Source organism: Bubalus bubalis, chromosome 21 (genome assembly GCF_019923935.1).
Source record: "Bubalus bubalis isolate 160015118507 breed Murrah chromosome 21, NDDB_SH_1, whole genome shotgun sequence".
In the NCBI taxonomy this organism is placed as follows: domain Eukaryota; kingdom Metazoa; phylum Chordata; class Mammalia; order Artiodactyla; family Bovidae; genus Bubalus; species Bubalus bubalis.
The window spans coordinates 50,299,322-50,320,187 of NC_059177.1; the positions used below are offsets into that span (position 1 = coordinate 50,299,322).

At 49.3% G+C, this 20,866-nt stretch overlaps 1 protein-coding gene and 1 pseudogene across 2 annotated transcripts; one reads left to right on the forward strand and one right to left on the reverse strand.

Annotated features, from left to right (window-relative positions):
* The first annotated feature begins 26 nt into the window (after nt 1-26).
* On the forward strand, nt 27-19,041 carry LOC102410036 (TRAF interacting protein). 2 transcript variants are annotated; one of them, XM_044933622.2, is made up of 16 exons: nt 27-263; nt 5,889-5,946; nt 6,440-6,523; nt 8,486-8,525; nt 9,440-9,567; nt 10,756-10,850; nt 11,278-11,391; nt 12,141-12,228; nt 12,989-13,078; nt 13,556-13,644; nt 15,765-15,920; nt 16,141-16,189; nt 16,460-16,609; nt 16,715-16,765; nt 16,973-17,106; nt 17,785-19,041. In XM_044933622.2, exons 1-15 carry the CDS (start codon nt 166-168, stop codon nt 17,099-17,101), a joined length of 1,419 nt encoding a protein of 472 aa, XP_044789557.1. In that variant the 5' UTR covers nt 27-165; the 3' UTR covers nt 17,102-17,106; nt 17,785-19,041. The 2 variants fall into 2 exon arrangements, with proteins under 2 accessions (XP_044789557.1, XP_006053343.1); XM_006053281.3 differs by lacking the exon at nt 17,785-19,041 and having other exon boundaries at nt 16,973-17,616.
* Nucleotides 1,499-4,994, reverse strand: LOC112581266 (annotated as a pseudogene).
* Nucleotides 19,042-20,866: the final 1,825 nt, after the last annotated feature.

Consider the following 20,866-nt stretch of genomic DNA (forward strand, 5'->3'; position numbering starts at 1 on the left):
GTTCGTCCAATCGGGACCCAACCTTCCGTGCAGCCACTTCCGATCCTCTCACGGAAGTTGCGCCGTGGAGCCAAATTCGAAGCTAGTGAAGACGCGGAGGCACGGCCACCAAGCTGGACCCGTCGCCGTTTCCTTGGCTACCTCGGCTACTCGAGACCAGTCATCATGCCTATCCGTGCGTTGTGCACCATCTGCTCCGACTTCTTTGATCACTCCCGCGACGTGGCCGCCATCCATTGCGGCCACACCTTCCACTCGCATTGGTGAGTGAACGCTGTGTTGGAGCTGGCCCCTCGCTCCCGTAGGGCTACAGGACAGTAGGGTGTCGGGGCTCCGGGCGATCCGTCCCCGGAGCCCAGACTGGTGATGAGGAAGGCATTAGACGGGAATCCCACGAGAGTTCCTGACCTAGGCAGAGGCGAGTTGTGTGGCAGGCTTCCCCGAGGAGGTGACAGCTGAGCTGAGGCTGGGGGTGGGGAGAGGGGGAGGTACAGGCTTGGTTTAATGAAGACTGAGTAGAGGTTTCTTTGATTGGCTTGCAGAGAGATGTGGTTTCAAAATTATTTGTCCTTGCAGATGCTTTCACCACATTAGTGAGCCCTTTGTTTTCTGCCAGACCTGGTAACCAACAGTCTACTGGATTTGTTGTGGTTTGCTTGATGGTTTGGAATGATTCTGTCCAGAGTCGTCTTCTTGGTCAGACACTCCACTGTATTCACTGACCTAAGCAAACCCAAATTAACATCAAATGGCAAGGAGGTGCTCTCGAATCAAGGTGTTCTGCTAATTGGTAGGACCATTCTGTTGAGTGCACAGCTGGTGGGGGAACCCCCTGGTAGCTGTGGACAGGCTGAGTCTTGAGTTTCTTTTTTAAATTGTGATGAAATACGTGTAACATAAAATTAACCATTTTTTCCTTTTCCTTTTTTTTTTTCCATTATACACTGTTCTATTGGAGTAATATATATATATGACTTAACATTTAACATTAAAAATTTTTTTTTATTGTAGTATAGTTGATTTACAATGTTGTGTTGATTTCAGCTATACATAAACTTATACATGAATATGTTTGAATATTCCTGCTGCTGCTGCTGCTAAGTCACTTCAGTCCTGTCCGACACTGTGCGACCTCATAGACAGCAGCCCACCAGGCTCCTCTGTCCCTAGGTTCTCCAGGCAAGAATACTGGAGTGGGTTGCTATTTCCTTCTCCAATGCATGCATGCATGCTAAGTCGCTTCAGTCGTGTCCAACTCTGTGCAACCCCATCATGGACAGCAGCCCACCAGGCTCCTCCGTCCATGGGATTCTCTAGGCAAGAATACTGGAGCGGGTTGCCATTTCCTTCTCCACATTTAACATTTTGCAAAAGCTTACTTAACAAAAAAGTTCAGTTATGAAAATGTATATGACCTGATTTTTATATCATAGTAAAATAGGCCCTTTGGAAAGGACATATGGAAGCAATTGATTTTTCTGGTGAACACAGCCTTTATTTATACTTGCTCCAAAACTTCTGATATGATGATACCATTTTCTCATATTAATACCATTTCAGTATTGTTCTGTTGCCCAGCTTCACACATTGATCTCTCATAAGATTCATAAAGGAATCAAATTCCTGCAATATTTCTTGGACATGTCTGCCACCATTTAATTTCAATGAAAACTTCAAAAATTTAAAAAATTTTTCAGGAGAATGTTTACTCAGTGAGCTCGAAGATACTTTCCATTTTGACCGTTTTAAGAGTACAATTCAGTGACATTAACATTCACAACGTTGTGTAACCATCACCACTATTTCCGGAACGTTTCCATCAGTCCAGACTGAATCCTTTAAACAATAATTTTCCATTCCCCCCTTCCCACAGCCCATGGAAACCTCTGTTTTACTTTGTCTCCGTGAATTTTTCTTTTCTAGGGACCTCATATAAGTGAAATCACATTTGATTCTTTTAAGTTTGGCTTATTTCACTAAGTATAGTGTTTTCAAAGTTCATCCATGTTGTAGCATGTTTCAGAATTTTACTCCTTTTTATGACTAAGGGATTATTATTCATTGTATGAAAACACATTTTGTTTGTCCCTTCATCTGTTAATAGACATTGGGTTGTTTCCATGTTTTGGCTACTGTGCGTAATGTTACTATGAACAGTGGTGTACAAGTATATTTTCAAGTTACTAGTTTCATTTATTTTGGGTTATCCCGAGAGGTGGACTAGCTGGATCATATGGTAATTCTATGTTTAATGTTTTGAAAAGCTGCCCTTCTGTTTTCCTGTGTCAGCTGTACCATCTTATGTTCCTACTAACAATTCACAAGGGTTCCAGTTTCTCCACATCCTTGCCAAACTTTTTTTTTTTAATAATAGCCATCGTAATGGGTATCTTTGCTTTTCCTGTGTGTGTTTAAAGCTATCAGTTTCCCTCTTGGCACTGCTTTTGCTGTCTTACACGGTTTTGATGTTTTCATTTTCATTAATCTCATGGTATTTTCTTATTTCCCTTGTGATTTCTTCTTTGACCCATTGGTTGTCTAAGAGTGTGTTGTTTAATTTCCACACATTTGTTAATTTTCCATTTTTCTTCAGTTATTGATTTTTAGTTTCATTCTGTTTTAATCAGAAAATCTATTTTGTGTGATTTTCAATCTTGTAAAAAATTTTAAGATTTGTTTTGTGGCCCACCATATGGCCTATCCTAGAGAATGTTCCATGTGCATTTGAGAAGAATGTGTTTTCTGCTATTGTTGGGGGGAGTATACATCTGTTAGGTTAGTTGGTATAAAGTGTTGTTCAAGCCTTCTGTTTCCATATTGATCATCTGTCTGATTGTTCTATCCATTATTGAAATTGTGTAATATTAACACCTCCAACTTTTATTATAGAACTTGCTATTTCTCCCTTAATTCTGTACAATTTTCTTTCATATATATATTTCATGTCTATTTTGTTAGGTGTATATATGTTTATAATTGTTATTTCTTGTTGGAGTGAGCCTTTTATCAATATATAAAGTCATTATCTCTTGTATGCTTTTTTGACTTAAAGTTTGTTTTGTCTCTCAATAATATAGTTACCTCAATTCACTTTTTGTTACTATTTTTATTTATTCTGCTTGAAATTCATGAGGTTTCTTTAACTTGTGGAACAATTTCTTTACTCAGTTCTGGGAGACTATCAGCCATATTTCTTCATATATTGCCTCTATTCCATTATCTCTTTTCTTTCTATGTTAGCATCTCATTTCTGCTGTAACAAATTACCACTAACTTAGTGGCTTAAGACAACAGAAGGTCTTTTGGAGGTCAGAAGTCCAAAATGGGTCTTGCTTGGTTAAAATGAAGATGGAAATGGGGCTGTGCCTTCTTTGGCTCATGGCCTCTTTCGCCATCTTCAGAGTCAGCGGTGTTACATCTTCAAACCTCTCTGTATGACTCTTAACACTCTGTCTCTTTTATAAGGACGCTTGTGATTACATGAGACACCCCTGGGTAATCTCCCCATCTCCTTAACTTAATCACAGCTCCAAATTACTCTTGTTGTATAAGGTAGCGTATTCACAAGTTTTGGTAATTAGGACATAGAGGTGAGGGCGTTATTTTACCTAATGCTTTCTTCCTGAAACTTCTAATTATATGTATCCTAGACTTCACGATAACTTTTATATCTCTTATCATTTCTTACGTATTTTTCCACCTTTCTAATTCTCAGTGTTTCCTCTGACATATCTTTCAATGTACTGATTCTTCAACTCTGCCTAAACTGCTATTAAATTCATCCATTGAATTCTTAATTTGGGCCATTTGTTCAGTTTTGGAATTTCTGTTTATTTCTTATTAAGTTCTGATATGTCACCTTTTATTTTCAAATTCTCTTGATATTTTCGATCTTAATTTTTGTTTATCCGGCATAGTGCATCTGTCATGGTGAGGGACAGTTCCAGTGTCTGAAGTCTCTGTGGTTATGTTCTGGTTTACAACGTACAGTGCTTTCTCTTGTGTGACTGTTTACTTTAAAACCAAGCATTGTATTGAAATATAGTATAATACATAAAAGTACAAATATAAGAAATGTATAGCTTGCAGAATTTTTGCAAACTGAACACACCTATGCAACCAGAATTCAGAGCAAGAAACTAGACATCAGCACTTCAGAAACTTCCTGCTGAGAAAGACTGGGACCGGGGACACTCTTCCAGAATGCCTGCGTTTGCACCTAGACAAATGCCTCCTCAAACAACAGAATACAAAGAAACTAAAAGGGACTAAAAGGACATGCGTGCTCAGCTCGGGCAAACTATGAACAAGAACATACAAAAAGGCCAAAACCCAGCTGCCATTTCTGGAGCAAAACCAGGGTACTGTACAGGATCCCTCCACACAGGACCACCGAAGGGGCGGGCACACCGCCACCTAAGCTACCCCTGTGGCTCAGCCTGCCAATCCGCCCCTCTGCACTCACCCCATATGAGGAACCCGCTCCTCACTCCCCTCTCCCCAGCGAGCAAGCAAGGACACCTGTTGCTTGTTTTTGCTCCCTCCTGGTGCAGTCCCAAGAAAGCCTTGCCTGAATTTCTCCTCTGGCCTCTTAACCAGTCTCTGTGGATTAAAGAGTCCAAGGGCCCCGTGCCAGAGAAGGCAATGGCACCCCACTCCAGTACTCTTGCCTAGAAAATCCCATGGATGGAGGAGCCTGGTGGGCTGCAGTCCATGGGGTCGCGAAGAGTCGGATACGACTTAGCGTCTTCACTTTCACTTTTCACTTTCCTGCATTGGAGAAGGAAATGGCAGCCCACTCCAGTGTTCTTGCCTGGAGAATCCCAGGGATGGGAGAGCCTGGAGGGCTGCTGTCTATGGGGTCGCACAGAGTTGGACATGACTGAAGCGACTTAGCAGCAGCAGCAGCAGGGCCCCGTGCAGTCTTCCAGTTACTCCCACCAGTCTGCCTTTCCTCCACACATGATAGCCACTGTCTTGACTTCCAGCAACATAGATGCGTTTTACCTACCTTTTACTTTATGTGAATGGAATTAAACACAATTTACTGTTTGTGTGTGTTTTTTGGTATCAGGTTTCTCTTCTTCAATCTTACGTTTATGTAATTCACCCATAATTTGTTCTGAGTTATAGACTCATTCATTCTCATTGCTGTGTAGTATTCCGTCATCGTGCATGGTTAGCTTTGTATTATACGTATTTGAAAAAATATTTATAGAAAAAAAAAATTGCAGTCTAGAAAGATGGTATCATCTTCCCAAAAGGACTGTTTTTCCCTGGTCCCTGGGGGGGATTGTCTACAAGTAGGCCAACTAGTAGATTGTCCACTACATCTTGATTTTGTTTTGACTGCACTACCTGGCTTGTGGGATATTAGTTCCCCAACCAGGCAGTGAAAGCACAGAGTCCTTTACCACTGGACCACCAGATAATGCCCTAGTAGAAGAATATTTTAAAGTTTAGGGCAGATCGATGGTGCATAGCTGGGCTGTGTTTTACTTTTACTTCTGCTTGCTACCTCTCGTTTACCCTCACTTTGAAAGTTACCCCTTTGGAGTATTATAATTCCTGTCTCTGAGGGACCCTGACTTTGACCATTGCCCCTAACCCCAGTCAAAGCCTAGAAAGTTGATAAAATTACAGCTCAGGGGAGAGAAGTCCAAGCCAGCAAGGGCAAAAAAAAAAAAACAAAACAAAACGGCCAGTTGGTTGGATTGCTTGCACTAGTCAGGCCTTGTAGGATATACCATCACTACCTGAGGTGCTACCCTCCTGGGTGGGCAGGCGATGGGTCACAGAGGAGCAGTTCAGATGCTGTAATGGTCAGGGTGGCTACCTGGCCTGTATGTCTCCCCTAAAACCAGTCTGTTTTTCTGTTCTCATTCCAGCCTAATTCAGTGGTTTGAGACAGCACCAAGTCGGACCTGCCCGCAGTGCCGAATCCAGGTAAAGTTGGTGGGGTGAAAACTCCTCAGCCAAAGACATTCCTTGCCAGGGAGCAAGGATGAGAAGAGGTCTCTGAAACAAAGCAATGTCTTTGACCTGTCTGGACCATCTGGTTTGAGGCTGGTTGAGCCTCACTTGTGCTCTTAAACAGTGCGGGAGGCCTGCTTTTGCCCAAGGGGAGCTGGCAGATGGACTCGTTGCCTGGGCCAGTCTTCACCTGGCTAGATTTAGTCTCCTTATCTGCCTTTCCCTTGCAATGCCCACCACCTAGAGTTGGGGTATCTTTTGAGCAGTTACCACATGGATCTGTAATGACAGGACTCAGTAACTAGTGGTACCCAGCTTGGGACACCTACAGGATTGCAGAGGTCACCTCCCTTCAAGGGCTGTGCTGTGAAAAGTTAGGCGGGAGATGGGCTTGGCTGCATGTCCCCTGTCCTCCTTGCCCATGACCCAGCTATGCAGTCACACTGTGTCTTGTTCTTTCATTCAGGTCGGCAAAAGAACCATTATCAATAAGCTCTACTTTGACCTTGCCCAGGAGGAGGAGAATGTCTTAGATGCAGAATTCTTAAAGGTACCCAGACTTTATCTCATTCTGCTGAATCCCAGGCCCTCTGAGAGTTCGCTTTCTGCTCCTACCCAAGGAGGGTACCTAGAGTCTGGAGATGGGTTCTGGAAGAGGAGACTTGATAGAGAATTCAAGGCTGGGACAGTGAGAGCAGAGAATAATTGATGATGTTCCAGTCATTGGAGAAATCCTCTGTCAGGAAGGGAGCCACCTGACTGTGAGCCCTCCTCTTGGGATTTCAGAGCAGTTCTGACCATAGTTCAGAATGTGTCTCTCGAAGTCCCCTCAACTTACAAAGTATGTACAACCATCTTTTCCAGTCCTCAGCCAGGGAAGGTGTGTGAACCCACTGTTCACAAACCTGCCTGTGCGTCACAACTGCCTGGGCAGCTTGGTGTGTATCCAGGTGCCTGAGTCTTTCCCAGAGCAGGAGTGGAGGGCAGGGACCCTGGAATCGAGATATGCAGCCAGGATGGAAACCCACACCCTCCCACACTTCTGCTGCTTCCCCTCCAAGCCTAAGATTTAGCTTGCTTTGTGCACAAAGGGATTGGATTGGCAGAAACCTCTCAAGGAAGTGGGATTGGGGTTCGCAAGTGAACCTGGACTCTGAGGGTTAATTTTCTGGGCATCTGTCAGATTAGGATTCATTTGGCCCTGGCCCCCGGGGGGGCTGTGACGTCCTTGGAACCTCACTGCTTCAAGATGTGGAGCTTTTGTGCTTAAAGCTAACGTGTTCATCGTCATGGTAACTGCTCCCAGTTTTAAGCCGTGTCCTCCTTGTGAGAAAAGCAACAAAGGCAGCTTCAGTTCTTTCTGATTTTCTAAGCCATATCTGGGAGACAGGAAGGCAAAATCTTGAGTAGTTTGGAGCAAGGGCTTGGAAGGCACCCTGCTTGGGTGTGGAAGGTGCTAGGGACTAGCAGTAAGGTTGGGCTGGCAGCTGCTCTCAGGCAGCCTGTGTGTGCCCTTCTCTACCCATGGCTTCCAGCTGAGATGTCCAGCCTGTTTAACCAGCTCAGCCACCAAGAGCTCCTGCCTCAAAGTCCTGAGTAGAGAGTTTGACAACAGGAGCTTAGCCACGACAGGGGCCCAGCCTTGTATTGGTCATATGAGTTTTGCATTGACCTGGGAAGAGTAACCTGGATGAGGATTGTTCTGCATCTAGCTACCATCATGGGCCCTAGGCCAAGCCTTTCAGGTCTACTGAGCCTGGTTTTCCTGCTTATGGAGTAGGTACATCTCTTGCCCACAAGGGTGTTGAGTGCATGGGACTCCTGAATGGGAGTGGGGCTCTCTTCTGCCCCAGCCTCTCAGTGGTTCTGTGGCAGTGGCTTTGGAACATATGTACGGGCTTGGGGAGGCTCCTTTGACCCTCACAGCAGTCTGGTTAGAGCCTAGCACAGGTGAGGTTTCATCTAGGGGTGCAGAATTGTCTTGGCTCCCCTACCCTATGGGATTCTGGGGCTGGAAGAGTCCTGGTACACAGAGCCAGCTTAGGGCTGGGAGCAGGTAGACCGTGAAGCAGGTAGGACCCAGGGTGGAGGGAGCAGTGTGGCCCAGGGTGCTTGGCCATCCCAAATCTGTGTCCCCACTGGGTCCAGCTAATGCCAGGGAAGGTCAGGACGGGCACAGGCCCGAGAAAACAATGGAAACTTCTGCCATAAAACCAACCGCGCAGGCCAGGATCCATTTCTTTTGTCCCCTGTTATGCCTCTTTTCCCGTCCTAGGGTCTTGTACCTGAGATTATCTTCATTTTACCGACTTTTAAAAAGACACTCAGAGATAAAGCAAGGCTTCTGTCTCCCTTGTTGATCTCACTTGGCCTTGAGGAGCAGCAGGTTCATGCTTCCCTGGGCCCACAGGCCTCATTGGCCCCGCCGGGGGCTCCCCACAGACCTTATGTGAGGCTGGGGGTGGCCAGCTGTGATGCCTTCTTGCTGCTCACTGTGAGTATTGCCTTGCAGAATGAACTGGATAATACCAGAGCCCTGCTTTCCCAGAAAGGTGAGTTCTCAGAGGCCTTGGGAAGCCCCTGACTTGGGTATTGGACTGAGGCCTGGGAGGAAGGCTTCAGCCTTCTGGCATATCCAGGGGCTCTCCCTGCTTGGTATATCCAAGAGTCTTATCAGCTCTTGTGATGACAGAAAAGGAAAGGAAAGGGAGGTGACTGATGCTGTTCACCCAGATGAGGTGAGCCTCTTCTTTGTCTGGGGCTGCTTGCCTAGGACCCAGGCTGGGAGGAGTCTACTTGACAGTTCAGAATATTGTAGTTGAGGGTTCCGTTGCCCGATTTGGCAGGAACCTGCTTGAGGGGTTTCCCTCATAGCTCAGTTGGTAAAGAATCCACCTGCAATGCAGGAGACCCCAGTTTGATTCCTGGGTTGGGAAGATCCCCTGGAGAAGGGACAGGCTACCCACTCCAGTATTCTTGGGCTTCCCTTGTGGCTCAGGTGGTAAAGAATCTGCCTGCAGTGTGGGAGATCTGGGTTCGATCCTTGGGTTGGGAAGATTCCCTGGAGAAGGGAAAGGCTACTCACTCCAGTGTTCTGGCCTGGAGAATTCCATGGACCGTATAGTCCATGGGGTCACAAAGAGTTGGACACGACAGAGCGACTTTAACTTTGACTTTTTCAGTGCTTGAGTTCTGGGATGATGAATTAACTAGACCATGGGATCAGGGAGCAGTGAAATCTTTACTCCAGTAACTCTGAGCAGCAGAAAAAGGGTCTCATCCCCAGAATGGCTGGGCATCCCTGGTTTGGTGCTTGCCAGAGAGATAAGCAGGCTGCCTGACTTGTGGCCCACAACTTGTTCCTCACCTGGCTCTGGGGTGGGGTGCTGGGGCCCAGGGGCTCAGGTTCTCATAGTGCATAGTGGACAGGCCTCTCCTCTCCCTCTGTCCCCCACCCCTGCTCCAGAGAAGGAAAAACGAGACAGCCAGCTCATCATTGACTCTCTGCGGGACACGCTGGACGAGCGCAATGCCACTGTGGAGTCCCTGCAGAGGGCTTTGGACAAGGCCGAGATGCTGTGCTCCACCCTCAAGGTGAGTCCCCAGCCCCCGTGGGCACAGGTTGGTGGGGAGATACAGCCTTCCTCCTGGGCTCACCACTGTGGGCTTGTCTTTTGTGTCTGCCTTGGTCAATACCGTGGTCTGTTACAGTTGTAAAATGGAGGGAAATTCCATCTTCCCCAGGCCTCCCTCCCAGCCCATGAGAAAAGGGTCGTGTTGCCCGCATCTGTGGATGTTGTACTAGTTAGTTTGGAGAGGTGAGGCCTGCCCAGTGCTTCGTGGAAGGACTGCTCAACCAAGACCTCAGTGAGCCTAGGCTATGTTTCCCAAAGTGGTTTGTACTCCACTGACAAAGCCAGCCTGAAGAACCTTCCATTAGCGTGCCTGTCCTTGGCTGGGCTGCTCTTTGGAGCCAGATCAAACAGCATCCCAGAGAGGAGCAGGGGGCCTTTGAAGTCGGCTGTGCTGAGCTGACCGGGCAGATCAAAGCCTTCAGAGCAAGCGGCTCCAGACCCAGATGAATTTTGTATCGGCCTGGGTTGGTGAGCCTCTTGCTATCCAAGGGGCAGGAGGTGATTGATCTGAATCCACAGTTGAAATTCTGACCTCATATGAAGGAGCCAGTCATTGCTGGGTGCCATTTGAGAAGGAAAAGGACCCATCTGGGTGAACAGATAGGGCCCCAGGGTGTTCGCCATTTCTGGCTCTGCTTGGTGGCTGGATTGGATCATGTGGCCTGGCCAATGGGAGGGAAGGAGCGAACCAGAACCTAGCCACAGAGCAGGAGTGTGTTGGCATTCCCAGGTCAGAGATGAAGTGGCCAGGTGCTGAGGGCAGCTGTCCTACCCTGGCAACTGTCCATAGCTGATGGATAGCACAGCCTGGATCTGTGCTCCAGGCTTCTTCAGCTTCCTACACAGTCCCTGGACTCTGGCAGCCCCCAGCAGGCCTTTAGATGCTGAGAGTGGGCTATACTGATGGTAAGACGTATCTCAGGAGGAAGCAAGCCAGGGGGGTGAGGAAGCAGCTGGTCCAGGGCCTCGTAGCAGCAAAAGCACACGTCAGAGTGGGGCCCAGGAGCCTTACCTCCTGGGGCTAGAGCACATGCTTATCAGCATTTTCAAAAGCAGACAGTTCTAGGGTGGAGTTCTCCGGTGATTTTAGCCTTGGCCCCTGGGAACCTCCAAGCAACAGACATGTGGGGGTGCGTTTGCTCTTCAGAAGCAGATGAAGTACTTGGAGCAGCAGCAGGATGAGGCCAAGCAAGCACGAGAGGAGGCTCGCCGACTCCGGAGCAAGATGAAGAACATGGAGCGGTGAGCTTAGAGCGGGGGCCTACCCTGTGCCCTTGCACCCCCGGGGCACGGCTCTCAGGGCTACAGCAGGGGGTGGCTCAGCTCGGTGGCTCAGCTCCCCGTAGGCCACGGGGGGCTCAGGCCTTACTCAGCCTCTGCGGGCTCCTCCACTTGCCATGGGAAACCTGGCCGGCTTTTGTTCTAAGAGCCTCTCCCTGGGCATCCCTGACCTGAGACCCTCTGTCAACACCCCCTTCTCCCTCAGCAGCATCCCTGCAGCTGTGCTGAGCTCTGCGATGGGGCCTTTCTTTGGGCAGAGCTGCCTGCTAAAGCATCCTAGCAGCTCAGGCTGTCTCCATAGCAACGGCAGCAAAGGGAGGCAGAGCTGCACTGGGTACCTACCCATCAGCCTCCAGATTTTAAATGCCGTGGGCCGGGTGTTTTTCAGAATCGAGCTCCTCCTCCGGAGCCAACGGCCTGAGGTGGAGGAGATGATCCGAGACATGGGTGTGGGACAGTCCGCGGTGGAGCAGCTGGCCGTGTACTGCGTGTCCCTCAAGAAGTGTGTACCTGGCCCCTGTATCCAAGCTGAGTCATGGCCCCCAGGCCATGCCCCTCCATGTGTTGCCCATTTCTTGTGAAACAGAGCAGGCAGAGTGACGAGCAGGCTCTGGAGCCCTGCTGCCTTTGTTTGAACCACATCCCACCTCTTACTGTGTGGCCAGGAGCCAGTTTCTTAACGTCTCTGATCCTTAGCTTCCTGAACAGATAATAATAACCTGCCTCACAGAATTATTGAGAATTGCATGTGAATTATAAGTGTTATTTCTAAGGAGGTTAGGGTTAGCACAGCTCGCCATGCTCCAGTTTGATATCTGGAGCCTGTTCCCCATTAGCACGCGGTTACTGACCCCGCCTGGCTTGCATCAGAAACTTAGCTCAGGTGTTCACTCCCCTGGGTGTGGGATTGGAGAAAAGGGGCCACTTGGCTGACAGGTATGAAGGCTCCCCAATGCCTCATGTGCAGCCAGGTGGTGTAGGGGGCCTCCTAGTGGGGTCAGGGTTTCCTGCACACCCTCTCAAATTTCCAGTGCCTCCAAGCAGGCAGGAAACAGATATTCACTAGCTCTTCTAGCATCTGGGGTGCTTGACCCCCTGCAGTGCCAGCTGGTCCCTGCTGGGCTCCGGTGTCAGAGTTGGAATGAGAAGGGCCGGGGGCTTGGGCTGGGCTTTGTGTTTGCTTAGTGCTGTGACTCAGTCTGACCAGGGGATGTCCCAGGCTGACATCTCTTTTCCGTGGTCCCTTCGTAGAGAGTATGAGAATCTAAAAGAGGCACGGAAGGCCTCAGGGGAGCTAGCTGACAAACTGAAGAAGGACTTGCTTTCTTCCAGAAGCAAGGTAACTTAATGGGGAGCCTAGCGCGAGGGGAGAGGTGGCTGTTCTTCTGTCATGCGTGTGAGTCTCTCCTAGGCCAGGCCCTGGGGCTGTGGGATGACTCACAGAGACTGGCTTCTGGTCCTCACTAGGCACTGACTCTGGCTGTGTGGCTTGTCTGCTTAGGGTGGCAGGTCATGCAACTGTCGCCCCAACAGCTGCACACTTCTGTTTCCCTCTGCTCTCTGGATACCTCTCAGCTGGCCGGGGCACACAGGTCCCAAATGTGATGGCTTCAGGGGCCTGTTTTTTGTTCCAGGCCTAGAGTAGGAGGCCTCTTGTTCTTTTCTTTGTGGTTTGTTTATTTTATTTATTTATTGTGCGTGTGTGTGTGTTTTGCCATTTGGCTTATTCCCCTTGTTCCTCTGTTCCCTGACCAGGGATTGAACCTGGGCTGTGGCAGTGAAAACCCAGAATTCTTACCACTAGACCACCAGGGGACTGACTCCCTGTAGAAGGCCTCTTGAAACCTGAATCAGTCAACACAGCTGCTTTTATTTCTGGGCATGGTGCATGTCAGGGCAGGGATGTAGGGAGGAGCCCTGGACTGCTCCAGATGAACGCTGCCAGACTAAGACAAAGGTCCAGCCCCGTGGAGCTCGGGTCTTCCCTGTGTCCCCGCTCCTCCTGGGTCTGGGCTCCCATGAGCTAGTGTAGCAGCAGGTGGGGACAGGGCACACAGCCACCCCTGTGTTCGTCCTTCGCTCCTTACACTTTCTTGCAGTTGCAGACAGTCTGCTCTGAACTGGACCAGGCCAAGTTGGAGCTGAAGTCGTCTCAGAAGGACTTACAGAGTGCTGACAAGGAAATTACGGTGAGAAACATCTATGAGCAGGTGGGGAGGAAGGGTGGTTTATGTGCCCTCCAAGACGTGGGCTGGGTGAGTTCTGCCCACAAACCCTGCATCAGTCAGTGGTCGCAGATCTGGGCTCCCTGTATCCTCCTGGTTCGGGGTCAGGACAAGAATCTTGGCCTTTGATCTGGAGCCTGGGCTCCTTAGCAGAGGACAGAGAGCACAGGGGTCTTGCTCACAGTCTGTCCTATACCTGTATCCTTGAGGTCACCAGAGGAGGGGGGTTCACCGGAGGAGGAGGCGGTCACCAGAGGAGGTCACCGCCAGAGGGGTTCTGAGGTCAGGTGGTCCTGGCCTCCTGAGCCTGATATTTGACCTTCAGGCCTTGTTCTGGTCCCAGTGGGCTTGCCTTTCATGTGTACTGCTCACGTCCGTGGCGGTCACTCTGGACTTGGTGCCTCAGCCTTTCTTTCACACTCTTCTCTTTCCTTCCTGAAGAGCCTGAAAAAAAAGCTGACGATACTGCAGGAAACCCTGAAGCTGCCACCAGGAGACAGTGAAACTATCAACCGCCTCGTTTTAGAGAGGTTCGTTGACCCTCGTTTTAGAGAGGTTCGTTGACCCTCTGGGGGGGAACAGGGGCTCCAAGCTGGAGGAGCTCCCTGGTAAGGGTGTCTTCACCCTTTCTGGCTTTGTAGGGAGTAGGTGGCCCCGGTCGGTCTGAAGCTTGTGGACCTCCTGGCCTGAGTGACAGCCAAGACTGAGCTGAAAAGCAGCTTTGAGGCAGGCCCTGGGCTTTGACAAAGAGAGGCCAGAAAGGACATAGGGATGGTCAGAGAAAGGGGAGGAGCATCTTGTGTATGGAGCAGCTCACCTAATATATCCGCCTGCCCCAGGTTCTGAAACAAACATGAAACCAGCCACCAAAAGAACTCTCCTCTGGTCCCAGCACCGGCACACTAAAGCTGCCAGCAGAGGGAGCCAAGAGGCCGAGGGATGGGTGTCCCTGCCTGGGTGGCCGCCCGGAAGCAGGCAGGCTGAGAGGGTCCTCAGGCCTGGCTGGCCCGCTGGTGGTCTGGACAGAAAACACGACCCAGCGACCCAGCTGCTTTTATTCGAGCCGGTTTTCAATGTTGGAAAATCACTATGCTCCCTCTTCCGTGCATCCACTCGTTTGCTCAGAGCCTGCCCATCTAACTTAGGAGCTGCCTCCCTGACCCCTTCCCTTTCTACCACCTCTGTGTGAGGCTTGGGACCCATCCTCTACTCCTCCCATCTGTCCAGCATAGCAACCCCTGGGAATCCTACCACTCCCTTGCCAAACACCTCCCAGGACCCTCTGCACTCAGCCCTCATGGAGCTGGCCTTGTGGGCGGGGTGGACCTTCAGGCTTCAGGCCAATCACACTGCCCCTCACAGCAGGACACCCTTTGCCTTACTGCTCCGTGTCCCCCTGCTCCGTGTTGTCCTGCTTTGTGTCCCCCTGCTCTGTGTCCCCCTGCTCTGTGTCCTCCATGTCCTCCTGCTTTGTGTCCCCCGCTCCATGTCCCCCTGCTCCATGTCCTGCTCCATGTCCCCCTGCTCCGTGTCCTGCTCCGTGTCCCCTTGCTCCATGTCCCCCTGCTCTTTGTCCCCTGCTCCGTGTCCCCCGCTCCGTGTCCTCCTGCTCTGTGTCCTTCTCCGTGTCCCCCTGCTCCGTGTCCTGCTCTGTGTCTCCCTGCTCTGTGTCCCCCGCTCCGTGTCCCCCTGCTCCGTGTCCTGCTCCGTGTCCCCCTGCTCCATGTCCTGCTCCATGTCCACCGGCTCCGTGTCCTGCTCCGTGTCCCTCTGCTCTGTGTTCTGCTCTGTGTCCCCCCTGCTCCATGTCCTGCTCCGTGTCCCCCTGCTCCGTGTCCTGCTCCATGTCCCCCTGCTCCATGTCCTGTTCCATGTCCCCCTGCTCCCTGTGCCCCTGCTCTGTCCTGCTCCGTGTCCTCCGGCTCTTCTCCACACTGAAGGGTCCACTGTCCTCTGTACTCCCTTCCCTAGTCTCCTCGGCAGAAATGAGCGTACTGTCTTCTGCACAGGTACTACTTCATATTCAGATGCCATTGGGTGCCAGGGGCCACAGAGGTGCTCTGGAGGCTTGTGTACACCCTGGTTCCTCCAGGATGTACACACCCAGCTGTGGCACGTGAGATCTTCCCCGACCAGGCATCGAACCCTCATTCCCTGCATTGTACAGCAGATTCCCAAACACCGGGCCACCAGGGAAGTCTCTAGGAACACTACTTGAATGTATGTCTCATATTGAAGCTCTGAAATTGCCAGCCCCTAGGGGAGTTGTTTGGACAGTCTCTAATACTGTCTACTGGCCATAATAAGTATCACTGGAAGGAACATCCATCTGCTTCAGTCTGTGGTCACCTCTCTGACAGGATCCTTGCATGCACTCTGAGAAATGCGGCTTCTTGAACAAAACGTTTTTCATTTGTGTATTTGGGTTTTCTGTGGGTTTCTGCTTGCTTCCTTGCATGTCTTCCAGACTTCTACTGTGTGAAGGATCAAGCCAAGGACTAATCTCTTTTTTCTGGAGAGATTAGGGTTTCCTTGAAGAATGGCTCTAAACCAGGTGTGAGCTCCAGGCCCCTGGAGCTGATCCATCTCTAATGCTTGAGGGGCTGTTGCCGCTGTGATCTTGAGTAACCAAACTGTCTCTGCCTTACAGCCCAGCTCCTATGGAAATGGTGAGCCTGAAGCTTCGCCGGCCAGCCTTTGGTGATGATATTGACCTCAATGCCACCTTTAATGTGGACACTCCCCCAACCCAGCCCTCCAGCACCCAGTATGGCCTTGCCAAGAGGCTCTTCCCTGAGAAGGCACAGTAAGTGGTAGTCCCCGGCCCTTCCACAGCCTGGAGGGAGGATGGCTAAGAGATCTCTGCAGGTCCTGGGCTAACAGCTCTAAGTGGCTGACGGGGCACTGAGGGTCACCTGGGTTTGGACATGAATCTGGTCCCAGCACCTCTTCTTCCCTCTCCTGAGTACTCACTCTATACAAAGCCTTTCTCTTGCTTGTCTCATTAATCCTCACGTCTCTCGCAGTTCTCCTGTTCAGGACGTTCCCAAGAAGATGCCCAAAGGCCCCAGGCAGGTAAGGCCCCTGAAGAAGTTCAGGTAGTCACCCTCCATCCTTGGGCAGGACTGAGTATGAAGCTGGTCTTCTGAGAAGTCAGGGTCTTGCCAGAGCCCTCTCACTCCTGGAGGACTGAAGCACTCTGGAGCCACCCTGGGAACCCTACTGCCTGTCCTTCCTGCCTCCAGATGAGGCACCAGAGATCCTGATCCTGTTCCCACATGCCTTCCACCCTCCTCTTTGCTGCCACCTGGCTCATCGAGCCTGGCTCTGGGGTCCCCTCTGCAGGAGTCCCAGCTCTCGCTGGGGGGCCAGCGCTGTCTGGGGGAGCCTGATGAGGAGCTGGCTAGTGCGTTCCCCGTCTTCATCCGGAATGCTGTCCTGGGCCAGAAACAGACCAAGAGGGTCAGGGCAGAGCCCTGCCGCAGCACAGATGCAGTGAGTGCGGTTTCCCACAAGGGAAAAGTGTCTGCCTTCTTGCAGGTGGAGCTGGGTGGCCCTAGCCCATTAGGCCAGCCCACTCACCTCTTCCTTCTGCTTTAGGTAAGGATTGGCTTCGATGGACTTGGAGGCCGAACCAAATTCATCCAGCCTGTATCCTTATTTTGTGGTGTTGGGCTGAGCTAAACTATGGTGCCCACATCATCCCTCACCTGTGCCCCCAGACCCCAGCTTACTGGTGGCTGCGGTGCTAGGTGGGCAGAGCCAGACCTTGCCCCGTGTAGCAGCGCTGCCCACCCCCAAGGCTGAGCTCTGCGTTCCAGTCCTCTCTGTAGGCCTCTTCCTTGACATTTCCTTCAGACCGACACAACTATGATCCGCCCACTGCCAGTTAAACCAAAGCCCAAGGCCAGGGCTAGGCAGAAACTGGGGGCCAGGACAGCGCCCACCCCGTCCCAGGCCACGCTGGATAATTTCCTGTGGCAGTGAAAACAGTGAGTCTGATCAGTGGCCAGATGCATGCCTCTGACTTACAGGCCGAGGACTGGTGACTGGCTTGGCAGAGGGTTTGGCAGGCGTGGCCCCTCTTCTAGGACCAGCCCTGTGGACAAGGATAAATAAGAAGATGGGGGTGAAAGTGGGGCCCAGAAACCTACTTTTCCTGCACACACCCTGCCCCACCTCCATCATACTGGGTCTCCCTGTGGGGGCTGACGTGATCAGCTCAGTGTTCTGCCAGCAGGGCTTGCCCCTTGTTCCAGACTTCCATTTATAGCCATGATCAGATGTGGCTGGGCTACTTCTGGTCCTCAGACCAGCGTCTTTTGTTGACCGTAAGCACCAAAGTCTTGAGGCTTCTCAGGCCGCCTCGGCCCGCCCAGGCTTCTGCCTGCCTCTGACTTGCTGTTGGCATGGCCTGGGCCAGGCAGGGCAGGGGATGGGCAATGGCGGTAGGGAGAGGAGGGGGGAGATTTCTATGTGAAATAAAAAAGATGCAGTCTTTTCTTCCTGGCTGTGGGAGGGTAAATTTGCACTCACTTCAAAAAACTGACTTGCATGATTTTCTAAAGGGGGGGACCTTCACCTAGACCCAGACCCAGAAATTCCACCCTTAGGCATGTGCCCTCTCAAAGAGCACAGGGAGACACTAACAAGAGCGATTTATCACCTAGCTTTGTCCACAGTCTGTAACCTGGGCACAGTGCAAGGCCATAAGCAGGAAAGCAAATGGGCGAACCAGGGTCTAGACACAGGGAACTCACAGCAAGCACAAGTGACCTGTGACGACAACCCCTTCTTCACCTTTCAACTCTACCAGCCAAGTTGGTAGTCTCCGCGGTTTGGCTTCAAGAGCACTTTCTTCCGGAAGACTTCTCTTTTAAGTCCTAACTTGGGTGCGGACTTGGGCTTCCCTAGTGGCTCAGCTGGTAAAGAATCCGCCTTGCAGGGCAGGAGACCCAGGTTCAATCCCTGGGTCAGGAAGACCCTGGAGAAGGAAATGGCAGCCCACTCTAGTATCCTTGCCTGGAAAATCCCATGGACAGAGGAGTCTGGTGGGCTACAGTCCATGGGGTTGTAAAGAGTATCTGAGCATGTTAGGTGAGGACCCCTAAACTTCCCTTTCTCATTACTGGGTGAGTGTTTGCCTGTTTCTGCACATTTCAGCATGAACCTGGCATAAGAGAGACTGCTTCAGATTGAGAGTGCCCGTCTGCTCCCCTGCAGGTGCGTGGGAGCCTGGGGCTTCTTGGGGGGAAGTGATGCTCTTGATTATGGGAGTTGGACTCCTTTGGTGCTGCCTCGAGCCAAGGATGGTTAGGGAGTGGAAGTGCAGCATCAAATGAAGTGCAGTGGCTGGCTAATAGCTTTCTTATAGATCAGTAATCAATTAGAATTAAAAACCGAGAAACAAAAAGAAGAAAAAATAATAACATTAAAAACCCAGCACCAACAAAGAAGAAGAAAGGAAACAAAATATTTAGGTATAAATCTAACAAAATAGGTACAAGATCTCTGTGAGGGTAAACTACAAAGCTCTAGGTCTATACGTACAATGGAACATTATTTAGGCTTTAAAAAAAAATTCTGAAACATGCTACAGTGTAAGTGAATCTTGAAGACACTAAGCTACTTGAAATAATCCAGGGGCAAAGGACAAATTCTGTAGGATTCCATGTATATGCGATATCAAGAGTAGTCAGATTCACAGAGACAGAAGGTAGCATGGTTATTGCCAAGACTGGGAAGGAAGGAATGGAAAGTTATTGTCAAATGGGTTGCGAGTTCCAGTTTGAGAAGTTGAAATTCTGGACATGAATGGTGGTGTTGGTACAACAACGTGCATGTCTGTAATGCTACTGAACTGTATATTTTAAAACATTAAATTTCATCTTATGTTTATTTTCTTACAATAAAAAAAAGGACCAAAATTCTGGTACATGCTACAACCTGGATGAATGTTGTAAAGATATGCTAAGTGAAAGAAACCAGACACAAAATGGCACATATTTTATGATTCCGCCTATATTCATTATCTTCAGTAGGCAGAGCCATGGAGACAAAGTGCAATAGAAGGTCCTAGGAAACGGGATGGAAGATTGATGAATTATTTTTTAATGGGTGCAGTGTTTCTCCTTGCGCTAAAGTTGTGGAAATAGTGGTGTGGTTACACAACACTGTGAATGTACTTCATGCCACTGAATTGTACATATTTAAAAATGATTCAAACCAGGCGGTCCAGTGGTTAATACTCCATGCTCCCACTGTAGAGGGCATGGGTCCGATCCCTGGTCAGAGAATTAAGTTCTTGCATGCCACGTGGTGTGGCCAAAATATAAACAAAATGAAACATTAAAAATGAAAATGGTTAAAACCACAATTTTAAAATCCATCTATTTTAATGAGAGTGAAAAAAAATCAAGACTGGATATTGAATGTCATCAAATGTCTTTTGGTATCTACTGAAGACACCAGTTACTTCAGAATCTGGCCCTGGTTTCTGTACCTAGTACATATGACACATCCAATAAGAGTTTATTGAATGAAAAAAAAAAACCAGAATTGCCTACCACTTTACACCCACTAGGATGGGTATAATTTGAAAAAAAAGGAAAAACCAGTTGGACCATGTTGTGGAGAAGTTAAAAACTTACATACATTGCTGGTAGAAAATAGTTTGTTGGTCTGTGAAAAACTTAAACATAGAATTGCCGTTTGACCCAACAATGCTGCGGCTGCTAAGTCACTTCAGTCGTGTCCGACTCTGTGTGACCCCATGGACGGCAGCCCACCAGGCTCCCCTGTCCCTGGGATTCTCCAGGCAAGAACACTGGAGTGGGTTGCCATTTCCTACTCCTAGGTACATACCCAAAGAAATAGAAAACAGGTGCTCAAATACTTGTTCAAGAATGATCATGTAGCACTATTCATAATATTCAAAAAGTGTTAACAATTCAAATGTCAACCGGTGACGGGATAATGTCTTCCCTGGTAGCTCAGCTGGTAAAGAATCCGCCTGCCATGTGGAAGACCTGGGTTCGATCCTTGGGTTGGGAAGATCCCCTGGAGAAGGAAACGGCTACCCACGCCAGTATTCTGGCCTGGAGAATTCCATTGACTGTATATAGGGTTGCTGAGTAACAAATTGTGATACGTGCCTCTCATAGAATATTATTTAGCCACAAAAAGGAATGATGTCCTGAGACATGCTACAATTTGGATTACCCTCAAAAAGATTATAAGTGAAAACATACCAAAGATCACATTTTGTATTATTCCTTTTATATAAAATATACAGAATAGGCAAATCCCTAGTGACAGAAAGCATGTATGTTTGCCAGGCGATAGAATGGGGGTGTATAGCAAGTATCCAAGGTAGTTGTGTCTTTCGGTGGGTGATGAGGTTTTGAAAGTAGAGAGAGATGCTGATTGCACAACATTGTCAATACACTAAATCCCACTAAATTGTATACTTTAAAATGGTTATTTTAAACCATTTTATGGTTTATGATGTATAGGTTTTACCTTAATTTTTTTAAAAAAAGAATTTTTGATAGCACTTGGTTTATTGTGGAATTTTGTGGGGAACTGTGGTCCATCCTCTAGAGGACTGGCCCTGGGTTCCTAAGCAGGCAGAAGGAGTGTGGGGAAGGTACCCCTCTTTTCTATTTTTTGCAACTTCCTCTGAATCTGTAATTATTTTAAAATATAAAGGACACATGATCATAGCTGCTCCTAGTCTTCTACTCAGGGCTG

Coding starts and splice junctions, on each gene's coding strand:
- LOC102410036 (XM_044933622.2), top strand. CDS start 166: ATGCCTATCCGTGCGTTGTGCACCATCTGCTCCGACTTCTTTGATCAC. Junction 5,947..6,439: donor GCCCGCAGTGCCGAATCCAG/GTAAAGTTGGTG, acceptor TCTTTCATTCAG/GTCGGCAAAAGAACCATTAT. Junction 13,645..15,764: donor AACCGCCTCGTTTTAGAGAG/GTTCGTTGACCC, acceptor TCTGCCTTACAG/CCCAGCTCCTATGGAAATGG.